At 38.4% G+C, this 14,372-nt stretch overlaps 1 protein-coding gene across 2 annotated transcripts in view; it reads right to left on the bottom strand.

Annotated features, from left to right (window-relative positions):
- The window catches only part of USP6NL (USP6 N-terminal like), a 113,430-nt gene that overhangs the window by 35,797 nt on the left and 63,261 nt on the right, over positions 1–14,372 (bottom strand). For both annotated transcript variants that reach the window (XM_045535962.1, XM_045535968.1), the window contains exons 4-5: positions 11,311–11,350; positions 3,313–3,393 (exon numbers count right to left, since the gene is read on the bottom strand). In XM_045535962.1, coding sequence (XP_045391918.1) covers positions 3,313–3,393; positions 11,311–11,350 — 121 coding nt within the window. The remainder of the gene's footprint in view (positions 1–3,312; positions 3,394–11,310; positions 11,351–14,372) is intronic.

The following is a 14,372-nucleotide window of genomic DNA, read 5'->3' as shown; positions in this document are numbered from 1 at the left end:
ACCAAGTCTCCCAAATCTGCACCTAAAAAAGTTTTAAACCATCCACAAGGCCCTATTGCCTTTCATAACTACACTCTATTTCCTTGATAAACACCAAAAGGCAAAGCCAGCATGGAAGATGGTATAATTAAAAGGGCTCTAGAGTCCAGCCATAGAATATCTTGCTTTTTGCTAACAAGCTATGTGACTTTGAGAAATTTATTTCTAAATGATACGCCTCCACCGTCCAGTCAGTAAAATAAAATGTTGGCTAATATGGCCTCAAAGGTCCAGTCAGTTATTTGACCAACAAAAAAATATGTGTATCTGTAGCAGGTACTTTGCTGTGCTATAGCTAAGACACAATTATATCATGACCAGTTAAATCACTATGGTCCTCACTTAACAGAGAGAACAGTCACTCTGGCAGTCACTACAAGACCACGTGGGCAACAGAAACAACATTAATGGAAACTTTTTTCATCAAAGCTTGGGTTCTTAAAACTCCAAATACTTTCTACCAGAGATATATTTTTATTTCAAGATATTTTTAGAATTTCTCTGTATTACTACTAATGCTAGTAAGGAATTTGTGGAGAGAAAACAGACTTCCCCTTGGAAGAGAAGAAAAATCCATGCTAGTTTTTTACTTCAATGCAATTTAAAACTAGGTATGAAAAGTAGTGATTCTTTTAGAAGGTTCATTCTGTTTCACACCAAATTGGACCATATATATCATCAAATGATTCAAGCATTACAGTTATGGGAAAGTGCTTCAAAATTATACTTCAAAGAAATAGTACTGTTAAAATCTCTCTTAATGGGAACTGCATTAACCAGAGTTGCTGTCAGAATAATAGCCTGGTAGAATTGCTCATTTTTACAGAGGCTTACCTACTTTAATAGATATATGTATACTAGAGAAGAACATAAAGCCATATAATTCTACAAATATTTTATTAGACTGAATGCGAGATTAAAGTGTAGGTGCCATGCATTGAAATTTATCCTGTAATTACCACTTGAGCAATCTTCCCACAAAGACATAAGGTAAAGTAGTTGTCAACTTTAGGCCAATCTGAGAGACAGCATAATATTAAACAAGAGCACAGATGTTGTAACTAATATTCTACTTTGAACTGACTCCTCTTAAAAATATCTTGAGTTCTAAATCTAATGGTAAAACAGACAGTTAATAAAATCAACAACCCAAAATGAACTCATACAGGATGAAAATAAAATAATAAGAGTCTGACTAAGGATATTTAGTATGCTCAAAAAGAAAAATGACATTAGCTCTGTAAGATGTCTATGACAAAAAGATTTCCATGGTTAGATAAATTTCACATAATTTAAGATCTCTCTTAACTCACACCACATGTTCTAACATTAAAGACTGAAGAGATCTATGGTAAAGAAACAATGCTTAACTTTGTTTAGCTCTGATTTTCCCAACTTTCTTCTACCAAGAGCCCTTTTCTCATCTAATAAGCAACATGTACTGAATGCATACTGAGTGTCAGACACAATTCTATGCTTTACCCAAATTAAGTTATTGAATCCTCCCAATGACTATTGTGGAATAGGCACTGTTATTTTCCCCATTTTACAGATGAACAAACCACGGCAGAAAAAGGTTAACTACCTTTCCCAAGATCACATAGCTAGTAAGTGGCAGAGCTGGGGCTTGAATCCAGATGGTCTAGCTCCAGAACCTGCCTCTTAACCATTAGGCAATACTGTTTCTATGTATATCAGAACCCAAGGAACTGATGCTCCCAGGAATTCTTCTTGGTAAATGCTGATACCTAATAATTTATGTCTACAGAAAAAGTGGAAAAAAGGACCACAATAAGAAAAAAAGTATGAGGAAATAAACAAAAACTCTAACAGTTAACTCAGTTGTGTTTTGCTGATTGGACAATGGAAGATTTCTTTTTTTTTTCTCCCTTTAAAATTTTTTTGTTGTTCAACCTTCCTTCAAGAAATTAATAGTGGTAGTTAACATTTACTGAATGTTTACTATATGTAAGGGACAATGCTAAGTGCTTTACATGCATTAAATCATGAAATCTTCATCCCTTTGAAATGGGCACTATTTTCTCCATTTTACAGATGAGGAGACTGAGGCTTAGATGTCAGCGGTTCTAAAAGCATGGCAAAGCTATTTTCATAGTAAGACTAAAATGTTTTCCTTTTTTACTGTGTTGTCTTGCGCTGATTGAAAAGTGATAGTGGTAAACCTTCTGGCTAGTGGCACAAATCCAGGCAGCAGTAATGCTGTGCTGGCATCACTGATTCTTCCCTCACCGTTTAAAAAGAACGTCAGTGTCACTTAGGAATGTCCTCAATGAAGCAGTAAAAAGTGTTGATTTTATTTAATCTCAAACTTTGAGTACATTATTAATAAACTAAGCGACAAAATGGGAAGTACATATAGAGCACGTTGGCTACTTAACGTAAGTACAAATGTTGCCTCAAGAAAAAGCACTTATGATAAAATTGTTTGAATCACAATCTTTTTCACAGAACACCATTATTACTTGAAAGAACAGCTGACTAACCAATAGCTCAGATTTGGGGTCTTTGGCAGACATTTTCTCAAAAATAAGTGAAGTGAGCCGGTCACTGGATGGAGAATAACTGGGACAGTATTTGTTGTCCCAACATTTGACCTTTCAAGTAAAAAGTAGAAGTTTGGAAAACTTCTCCTACCAAGAACTTAATACCTTCCCACTATTTAAAGATCTTTCTGATGAGACTGGTGGTCATATTAATAGATGTGTGTATTTTTCTTTAAAACTCAGCACAAACTCAATACAAGACAAAAAGATTTAAGGGGAGGTTTCTAGAAGCTTTTGGAAAAGGAGATTGGGCCTGCTTCAGGGAAAGCTTTCAGAAGCCAGCCCTGTCTCTCTGAGCAATGTGACATGTAGATATAAAGCCTGGAACTGCTCCAGTTGCTGCAGAGATTTTTGATCTCAAAGGGAAGCCAACCTTAAGATAAAGCTGACACTGCAGAAGGCAGAGAAGAGATGGGAAATGTAAGTTACAGGCAACCTAAGGAAGCAGCTGAGTTCACTCACTCCTGAAAACCATCCTACCTCTGGATCATCCAACAAAGCCTCTTAATTGTTGAAACCAATATGAACTGCGTGTCATGTAACTTACAACATAAGGACTCCTAGTTTGAAGCATATTGCTAAATTAAATTAAACTACATTTTCAAAAACAAATATGACTACGACACTCTTATAATTAAAGAACTTCTACTGGGAAAATCCACATTAAATTTATATAGTTTCATATGGAAATAACTTTATTTTAAATTACCTTTTCAGTGTTCTTGTATTTTTCCCATCCTTTTAGCATTTTCAGCCATTTGGTAGTTCTTTCAATTTCCAGGTGCTTTTGCTAAAATAAAATTGAAATTCACCATTACTGTCTGTTCAAGGCTTCTTTACTTACAAATTACCAAAAAAGAAAAAAAAAATCAAAAAATGCTGCTAAAAAGAACTACTTTAAAAAGTTATGCTATGTTAGATAGCAAATATCCTAACTTTTTAAAAGTTGGATAATATTGGAGTTGTATCAACAGTATTCCATAGCTAAAATTTAGATTAATAGGAAATGCTCCATTCAGGTAAAAAGATACAGAAAGGGATTATTTAAATTTTCTAACATTTTAAAACTAATCACTGAAGATCTTGTGTATTCTACAAATTAAAATAAAAGAAGATTTTTAAATATCTTTTTACAAAGCAACAAAAATACAACTTCAAAATTCAATTCTTTTGTATTTTACTGAATTCTAGCATATTAATGTTTTTAGTGACAGAGTTTTTTAAAGTGGGTATTTATGTATGGAGAGATTAACATATAGTTAGCACTATGCTAGAGGAAAATTATACAAAAATAACAAGAAACAGTTGCTGCTGTAAGGAAAGTTTACTGGTGCTGAGGGCAACTGATGTGGACACACAACACCGTGGCAGGTGCTGGCACAGAGACAGGACGGGTGACAGCAAGGTCACAGAGGAAGGGGCAGTCACACCCACCTTGGCATGTCAGAGAAAATGAGCCCAAAATGAAGAACTGAGAGATTGTTAGGGTTTTTATCAAGTGCACTGTGGGAAAGAACATTCTAGGCAGCATGGGAAAGCATGCATCTCTGACACGCGTGGGGCCGACGGCCACTCCCAAGGGCTTACACGGGGAAGCATCAGGAGGCTGCCCGAGCAGGGGCCTGTGCGTCTCACTAACTTGAGATTTGGGGCAAAGCTGGGGAATGGGGAAGGTGAGACAGAAAACACTTGCTCCTTGTTTCTTTGGTTTCCAAGAGGAGGCATTTTGTTTTGCCCTAAGTACTCAGGCCTGCAAGCATAGTAAGTGCATGAATAAAAAGCCATGGAAACAGAAAACTACGCAGGAAAGGCAATAGTTCTGAGAGGATACGTACTATGCTCAAGGATGTACGCTCACTACAACCCCATGAAGTAGGTATGATCACCCTCGTTTTAAAATAAGGAAACAGAGGGATGGAGGGATTCATGCCAATTCACCAAAATGCAGAAGAGGGGTCAGAGCCAGCAGCCTGGCTCCAGGACCTGCGCTCTAAGCCACCACATCTTCTGCCTCTGGCTTCCACCCCGACCTCTGCCCTTGTTCATGCAACCACAGTTCATGGGTGAAAACAGCAGCTCCTTACTGACTGTCTTCAATTCAGCCTCAAACGGGCAGGCATTTTGTTAGCAGATGGCATATAAGCTTACCACTAATATTTTTAGATCTAAAAGAAGCATAAAATCCCAAAGAAAATCCTGAATTTAGGAAAAGAGTCTCACCAATAAGAATATTTTTATAGAATTTTATTTTTAGGCATATTCTTAAAACTCTTTAATTACTTCTTGACTCTTTTTGAAAATCTTGATGTTTTTTCATAACAAAAGACAATCACCCATGAACAAAAGATACTGTTATAATTCTCATTTTTCAAAAGGCTAAGCATATTCTTCATTATATTATTAGTGATAAAATGTTGCAGATGGTTCCAGAAATACGTTTAATTTTAAAACTCTGTGGGGCACTGAAATCTAATTAATGTTTCTGCTAAATGTGACTTTAGAGAAGGCCAAGCTGCGAAAAATTAAGATTGATCTAAATTGCCATTTGGTATTTTTTTTTCTGCACTTCCTCCCCTGACTTCTTCAAAGCATAATCCCTTTTTCCACCAACAGGAAAACACCAAATAATTCAAGCCAACCCAAGAGTATAATAACATACACTTTGCCAGGAACAACCCTGCTGAGATCTAGCAGGTCTCTTGCTATCTTTCATTTTTATGACTATGAATTATCAAAGAATCACTTTAGGAAGTAGTCATCCATTTTATTAAGGACACACTTCTGTATTCTAATTTAATGCTTATCATATATATAGATTATTTTAAATGCTATAGATTCTCACACTGCAAAAATAAAACACACACAAAAATTTTAAGAATCATTACGTATGCTTTCCTTTATCCTATAGCAAAAAAAAAAAAAAAAAAAAAGACATACCTTGGGAAAAGCTCCCAAGGCTATAGGATTTAACTCCATGATGCTGTCAGTTCAACTATAACAGACTTGAATGTACATGAAAAAGTCTTTCTCTCTCACTCGTGAATCTATAATTCATGGATAAAATTTATTTTCTCACCAAACATGTTGAAGCTAACTATTCTAACAACTATTCTGAAGAAGCAACTGAAAACATACTCGTGTAACAAATGTGAACTTAAGTGCCCTAGAAAAATAGGCGAAGGAACATCATCTTGCCATAGATTCAACACCACCAAAACAAACTAGAATATAATAGCATATTAGAATCCCTACCTAAAAGGTCAATAGATACTTTTTTTGAGACAGAGTCTTGCTCTGTCGCCCCGGGTACAGTTCAGCAGAATGCAGTGGCATCAGCCTAGCTCACAGCAACCTCAAACTCCTGGGCTCAAATGATCCTCCTGCCTAAGCCTCCCGAGTAGCTGGGATTACAGGCGTGTGTCACCATGCCCGGCTAATTTTTTCTATTTTTAGTAGAGATGGGGTCTCACTCTTGCATAGGCTGGTCTCGAACTCCTGCCCTCAAGCAATCCTCCTGCCTTGGCCTCCCAGAGTGCTAGGATTATAGGTGTGAACCACAGCACCCAGCCTTACCATATACTTTAAACTCAACATATCCAAAACTATTTTCCCAAACATGCTGCTCCTACCCTTCTATTCCTTGATATGAATTAAGAGCATGGCTACCAAGTCCTCCCCTTCTCTCGTGTCTCACCTACACACACACACACACACACACACACACACACACACACACACACACACCTTGATGACAGGAAGTATTCTGCGCTGTGCTGCGTGTGAGAGTAGGAAAAACAGTTTGGTTATTCCCATCTCTTACAGTTTGCCTTTCATCTCGTACAATTAGGACGTGTGAATGAGGATGAAGTTGACGGGCATCACGCAAGTCTACACCTCACCAGCAGAGGTCAGAAGAAGACAAGAAGTACAAAAGGGAACATGTTAGTTTTTACAGAACACTTTGACACTGGAAAGTCATGTATCTTGAGTTCAATTTCTAACCACATAAAATTAAGACATAGTTTTAGAAGATATAAATAGGCTCCAATATTCTGTACACTGTGAAAAATACTGCACTACATGAAGGGATGGCTGAATCTATGAAAATTCATAGTTTTACATATTCTTTCCTCTTTATTAAAAACATCAATAAGCTCAAAGAAACAATATAATCCATTATTAATATTGTTCTCTACAGAGTAAAGATTATAAGTGTGTTTGTTTGTTTAAGTGCCTGTTTAGGGGAAACCAGAGCGCTCTGTAAACACCACACTAATCCTCTGACGAGGGACTGCACACCACCATCCCCACTGTAAACTGAGAACCGCCTCGGGTGAAATAAGACAGTGGCAAAGCTGGAACTAAAGCCATGATGACGTGACTACGCATCAGTGCACAAGTCTTCCCAAATGGCAGCGAGTACATGCTTCAAGGGCATGTTCCGTCAAGACTGAAGACCAGCAAGGCTATCACTTTCACTGATTTCATTCAATTAAAGAATATACATAAAATTTTATATTCGTTTCCTAGAAATGGTAGAGTTGGCCACGAGGACAAGGCGGTCACCACAGAATACGTGACGTTAACTCAAACCACAACATCTGGGGGGATATCCTGATAAACTAAAGAGTTTCTAGCCTTACACTGCTTTGCACATCTTAAAGAAACCAAAACTGTAAAAGGCAGGTCAGGCAATATGAGCGCAGTTTAAGTAGGAAAGGTCGTATGGAACCTCAGTCAGCAGCCTCAGAACCCTGCCTCTGCCCCAGTAAAAGACTGACAAGAGAATATAAAATTATGTCTTATTTTAAAATAAATTATAAAGGTATGCATAGACCACTTTTTAGTGATTCTCCATTATATTAAACTCTTTGGAGTAAATAACCAATTAATTATGAGCATAGTGGCATTAAGTAAGAGGTCTTTTTCATACAGGCAAGTCTCTCAAAACAAACAAGTGACATTCCTCGAGCATGCATCCTTCTAGTGGCTTATATTTCTTCTTTTCCTCACTGTCACACTGCTTGAGTCATCTAAATGGATCAGTAAATTACAAAAGGGGGGAGAGGGAGATTGGAGAGAAGTCAATATTGGGTGGACAGATTTTTATTTTGTCAAACGTGGCTCTCTTTTGTTAAAAAGTACCTCCTAACTCTTCTCTCCCTAATTTCTCAAATAAAGGACATTGTAATACTTGAAAGGTCAATCTCTGCCAGTCGTGAGTGTTATAAAGGAGTCATTACATTCATTCGTTCATTCATTCAGTCCACACTTATTAAGCATACACTGTATGCTAAGCACTGTTCTAAGTTCTAGGAATACAGCAATGAACAAAGAGGATTTTTTAAAACTCTCATATAGATTACACCCTAGTGGGAGAAACATGCAAAATTAAGAAATAATCAACATCCATAATGTGAAATAAAGTGCGAAAGAGAAAAATAAAGCAGGGAGGGCAATAATTAGCATTGGAGGGAGAGGCAGTTCCAATTTCAGATTGATGGCTGGGACAGCCTTATTCTGAAGGTGACATTTGAGGAAATATCTCAAGAAAATGAGGGATTGACCCTTGTAGCCAGGAGAGGAAGCAGCGGGGGGCCAGGCCTGAAAGAAGAATGTGGCCTGAAAGAAGAACAAGGCCACATATCCAAGAGACACCAAGGAGCATGCAGTAAGCAAGAGAAGGTGGGAGGAGGAGAGATCAGAGCTATGAGAAACCAGATCGCACAGGGCTGTGCAGGCCATTCTAAGGACTCTCCCTTTACTGTGGGTGACAGGGGACCCTTAGGTATGTTCAGATCAGAGAGGGACATGATCTTACTTATGTTAACAGGAGCACGTGGGCTGTTTGGTGAACAGAGACTGTGTGGAGGGGGCAGTGGCAGAAGCAGGAGGACAGGAAGCTCCATAGGGGGACCGCGGTGGGCCATGCGGCAGAAGTGGAGGAGGGAGGGGTCCTCCAATTCTGAATACGTCTTGAAGGATTTGCTGACTGATGAGACACGGGGTATGAAGTTGGAAAGCCACACACAGCTCGTAAGATTTTAGTGTGGGCAACTACAAGAGTGGAGTTCCCATACACTAGATGGGGAGTTTGTTAATGGAATACATTTGAAGAGAATGATAAAAACTCCAGCTTGGACATTCATTTATTAGAAATCTAAGTATACATACAAGTCAAACATCCAAGTCTAGACAGTGAAGTGTACATACGAGGGTATACAAAGTCCAAGGTTCAGGGAGCCAAGTCACCAACAGAGTTGCATTTAAAGCCAAAAGATCCATCACCAAGGAAGAAAGTACAGACAGAAAAGGCCTGGGCCACGAGGCACCCCAGGGTGCAGAGACAAAAGAAGAGAGAAGGAACATGCAGAAGAAACTGAGGAAGAGCAGCTAGTGGAAAAGGAGAACAGGAGGAGAGTCTGGGGTTCTGAGGGCCAAGCACAGAGACTGTGTTAAGAAAGAGACAGGAACATCAGACACTCTGGAAGGTGAAGAAGAAGACTGAGCACTGACTACTTGATGGAATCCTATAGCATAATTACAGACCCTGATAACGGCAATGGGGTGGGGAGTTGAAAATCAGATAGGAAGGAATGAAAGAAGAGTGGAAGAGAAACAGGAAAGAAAGAGTAGAGATACCTTCTTCAAGGAGGTGTGCTGTAACGGAAACAAAACCAGGGCAGCAGCTAAAGAGAAAATGGGGTCAATAAAAGATTTTTTATGGGAGTAATAATAGAGCATAGTCTTATGGGAACAAGCAAGTAGAAAGAGAAAGAATTCAGGAGAGAGAGAGAAGATCAGCTAGTCATGTCCCTGAATAAGCAACGGATGTACTCACAGTAATCAGCACAGACAGGCAGAGGGAGACGGGGGAGCTCGCGGATGTGCTCTGCTGATCGCTTCGATTTTCTTATTAGAAATAAGAAGAACATGGAAGAAAGGATAGGGAGGAAGGACAGAGAAGGAGGCGCTGGAGGTTTGAAGTGGGCGAGTATGTCAACAGTGGGATTTCCAGGCAGCATTAATGGCCCGGCTGAGGTCTGTGATAATGAATTTCAAGTAAAACCAGTCAGCACGGGTGTGTGTCTTTTCCAGGTGCACTTAGCCATGCAGGTGCAGGCCTGGAGAGGCAGGAAGAAGGCTTTGACTAGGGTTGTAGTTTAGCCTAAAAGAAGCAAGAAAGGCAAGAAGTTGAAGGTACGTGCAAGTCATTACAAAGGCCTGCAGCAAACTTTGAGCTGGGAGAGAAGAGGGGAATGGAGACGTGAGTGTACTCCAGTGGCATCAGTGAGCAAGAGGCAAGAGTGGGGCCCAAGGATTAGTGAAGTCAGGAAACCAGACAAGCAAGGTGATGACAGAGGGCAGGGCAAAACCTCATGCTCCCACTCAAAGGAGACTGATGCAAAGTTCAACAGAGGCAGAATTTACAAACTGCTCACCATTATTCGCCACTTCCTTCTCATTCATTCCCCAGCTACACAGCATTTGCCTTCCCCTAACCAGCACTGCCATTTCATTTCACTAATACGACACCCCCGAAAGCCACGGATAATCTCCCACCTACTGTCTCACCTGACCTTCCTCTAGTCACTGGATAATGAACTTGTCAAAAGCAGAAACTATGTCTTATTTAATCCCATTATTCTATACAATACTTAGTCCAATACCTGTTACATAGTTGCTACTCAATAATGTAATTATTAAAAGAAAGAAATTCATTTGTCCAAATATCTAGGTTATGATGTTGAGAGAAAACCAGGCTGTCACAAGAGAATTCAACTGCAAGAAGTGCCTACAGTGGGATCTCTCTATCTATAAAGCAGCAACTTTGTCTATATTTTAAGGTTTTGCTACTGTTTTGATTTTCAGAAAATTTTGATCTTAGATTTTCTAAAATATTTTTCAAATTCCAATCTCCATTTCACCTTCATTACCTAAAACTCAGCCCTCTCCCCATCAAACATATACAGACCAAGAAGAATCCCAATCGATAGCCCCACTTTCATACCACAATTCATTTTTTGGTACAGAAAAAGTGGGGAGGAGGGAGATTCTGAACAACCTTAAAACATTCAGTCACTACTTATAACACCCAAGTGTGGAACCAGCTCCTTGCTAAGTATAATGAGGAAAGGTTAAAAAAGTGTTCACAGGTTTACTATGTAACACTTCTCTAAGTCCTTAAAATGGTAACATACTTATTTGACTACAGAAAATGTTTTTTCATTGTTGTTTGTGGGAAATTTATTAAAATCTCATGTTCCAAAGAGTTACTGGCCTACAATGGTATTTTATTAGCCAGGCGGTGCATGAGGATCACTTGTGAAGCTTTTTAAAAATTCCTTGTGCAGGCCCCTGCCCCGGAGAGGCTGATTCCCTGACTCCACAGACAGAAGAGTACTTTCAAAAGACTCTATATTCTGAAGCACAGCTAGACTGGGAACTGACAGTCTAGAATGGAGGCTTCTGGTAACTACTAGCTTTCCTTACTTTCAAGTATATATCAGAATCTCATAAAATCTCCTAAAATTATTTCACCATTAGTTTAATTACTTTCTTAGAGTGATATAATTAGGACTAAATTCTAACAAAAACTGCATCATTTCCATATAATATGGCACTGAAAATCACAAAGGTGGTCAATTTTAGTCCTCTAATAAAAGCAACTGACCAGTAAAATAAATAAGTCAAGAGCTGGACTTACCCGTTCCATAGCTGCATTATGATATGGGAGCTCCTCCTCACTGCAGAGGAAAAATAGTATATGTGAATAGTGACACCACAGCAAACTTTTAAAAAATTATATACCTATAGGTATATATGATGTTTAATATTTATTTGTCATCACAAGAGTTATATAAGCTTCCATTCCATTGAATTCTATATAAAACAGCTGTTCTGTAGCCACAGCGCCCCTTATCTTCAAAACTCCAGATCTGTACTGTCCGATACAGTTGCCACTAGCCACACGTGGCTCTTTAATTTTAAATGTAAATTAAAATTAAAGTTAACATTGTGTTGCTCAGTCTCACTAGCCATAGTTCAACTGAACGAAAGTCCTGTAGCAAGAGGCTGCTGCACTGGGCAGGGAAGACGCAGAACACTTGCGTCACTGCATAAAGTGCCACTGCAAAGAGCAGGACTCTACAAACTTCTGTTGTCAAGGTAAATATATAAACAATAAATATCTGAGGTTTTATGGACCATGCAGTCTTTTTCACAACTATTCAACTGATGTTGTAGTGCAAAAGCAACCACAGATAATATGTAAATCAAGTGTGGCTTTGTTTCCACAAAGTTTTACAAAAACAGGTGGTAAGCTAGAGCCAGGGTTTGCCAACCTTTGCTTTAGACCCCCACCTCTACTCTCGGTTCAAACTATAGCCTATGATAAATGATTGCTTAAAAGGTTAGCATAAGGGAAAAAACTGCCTCCAACAGATTTGTGAATTAAAAAGAAAAATTCCACTTTTATTCTGTACAATAAAGGCTTCATTGTCAAAACTTCAAGAGATGATTTTTTAAAATATACACTAAAAGATCAAATTCATTTCTCTAATATAGTACATTTGTGATATCATATCTAATATAAAATATTGTCAGACTCTTATATTAACTGTCAGTAATATAAAAACAATGTGCTATCCATAAACAAAGTTATGTGCTTTCAGTAGCTTTCTCAATAGTATTGATGTTTGGCAACCATTTGAACATATCCTTGCCTTAGTTTCTCCTGGAACCAAATAACACCCTACTTTTATGAGCATGGTAGATTAATACTGAAGAGTTCAATACTTTCAAAGGTATTCTTTTGCTACTCTGAAAAGTTCTTAGGTGAACCACTAACCCACAGTAACAGAACTGACAAAAAAGTATAATAGCCAAAAGAGATCTATCTTAGAGAGACAGTGCAAATCTCTCATTTCCCAGATAATGAAACTATAATAACATTTTCACTTAGTCACTCAGCTGTTCAGCACTATCTAATCCAGTAGGTTCAACTTCAGATCATGCAAGAGTATATGAAGGGTGACGGAGGATGAGAAACCAATTCTCAAGAAGAAAAGAAAGTTTTAAGGATTAAAAACAAAAAGTCTTCAGATCTCACACATGGATGCTAGAGCAGGAATGTGGTCTGGTTTTCCTACAGATTTTCTTGCATTATTCCTTCATACCTAAAATCTTTCATAGAGAATCTGCTGTGTGCACACACCAATCTCCACAGAACTTTTCCTCAAGTCCCTGTGTGGCATATGCTAATTTTCACAGTCTTCCAAGGAGAAGCTGCTGGTGCCTGATCACGAGCTCGGTGCGATGTCCAGAGCGCACACACCGGCACGCTGAAGGAGCTCAGCAGGTGTTGCTGACGGACTGCATGAACGGGAGGAGGAAGACACGCCTGCGTGCAGGGATGCATCTCTACTTGCCTCCTAAACATCCTTCAAGTAGAAGACAGGAGGTCACGAGCGGGTGAGTGCAGCGTGTTCCTTTAGGCCAGCAAACTGTGGGCCCGGAGTCACATCTGGCCCACTGACTGTTTTTGTAAATAAAGTTCAAATGGAACACGGCCACACTCATCCATTTATGTGCTGTCTATGGTTGTTCTCATGTTACAATGGTACCATTGAGTAATTGTGACAAAGGCCATATGGCCCACAAAGCCAAAAAATACTTAATATCTGGCTCTTTACAGGAAATGTCTGCCAATCCCTGCTTTAGAGAACAAGGGTTTAAGGGCACCTAAAGGCTGCTTTAAGAAAACTCCAAGCTGACAGCAAAGACCTATGACTCAGAAACGCAGTAAGTGAAAACAGCAACATAGTCATCTGGATATAGTTTTTCATCTACTATTAACTTTTGAAACAGCTCAGGTAGAGTATTTCTGTTAACTTTGAGATAAACTCTCATTTCAAAACTTAAAACTTAGCTTGTTAAAATCAATTAGCTGAATATTTGACTAAATTTTATTTCTGTTTTTGAAGTAAATTTTATCTAAGTTCAAATTTACTCTAGTCAAAATTTATAGGATTGGTAGAAAGAGATCTCAAGCCCTTGTAATCAAAACAGATATTCCGTAAAAACAAACACACCTTTATTCTGGTTTTCATATATAATAATTTTATATAGTCACAGTAAACTACGGTCAGTCTGCTAAATTTTATAAATATACACAATTTGATTAACAGTTGAAAATCTGAAGCTTGGTATTAATTTTATCTTCTCTATTTTGGTACAATTTCCTTCTAATTCTTCTATTAATAACTTGTGGCCTAAAAGCATTATCTGTCATTATTCAAATACCAAGCATTCTCTGTTGAGCAGACTAGCAGTGAGCATTTTTGATTAGACTATTTAAAGTTCTCCAACTTTTTCCTTAAACCAGCTCTACTTCTCCCCTCTCCAGCTGTGGCTCCAGCACAGGCACAGGAACTGGGATACCACCCCCTGCTCAGTACTAGCATCACGCCAGGCTGGTTTAGCAACAGCTTTAATGTTCATTGTGAAATCTGTTATAAAACCAAGTTAGTCCTATACTATATTTTTTAATTACTGTCACTCTTACACATATCATAATAGGTAATTTAAGTTTCTAAAACTATAATTAGATATGAAATCAGGCAACAAAGGCTACAAAGTTATTTTTTGCCACTTCATTATACTGACATTGACATCTAAGATCCAATTTCATTGCAGAACCAATCAAAAATTACAAAGAACTAAGAGAGTAAAAGAAATGCTCCTTTGATCAAGGTGTGACAGGGAGTA

The sequence above is a fragment of the Lemur catta genome, chromosome 1, assembly GCF_020740605.2.
Source record: "Lemur catta isolate mLemCat1 chromosome 1, mLemCat1.pri, whole genome shotgun sequence".
Lineage (NCBI taxonomy): Eukaryota > Metazoa > Chordata > Mammalia > Primates > Lemuridae > Lemur > Lemur catta.
Note: the sequence above shows the minus strand (reverse complement) of the source record. Positions and strands in the feature narration are given on the sequence as shown.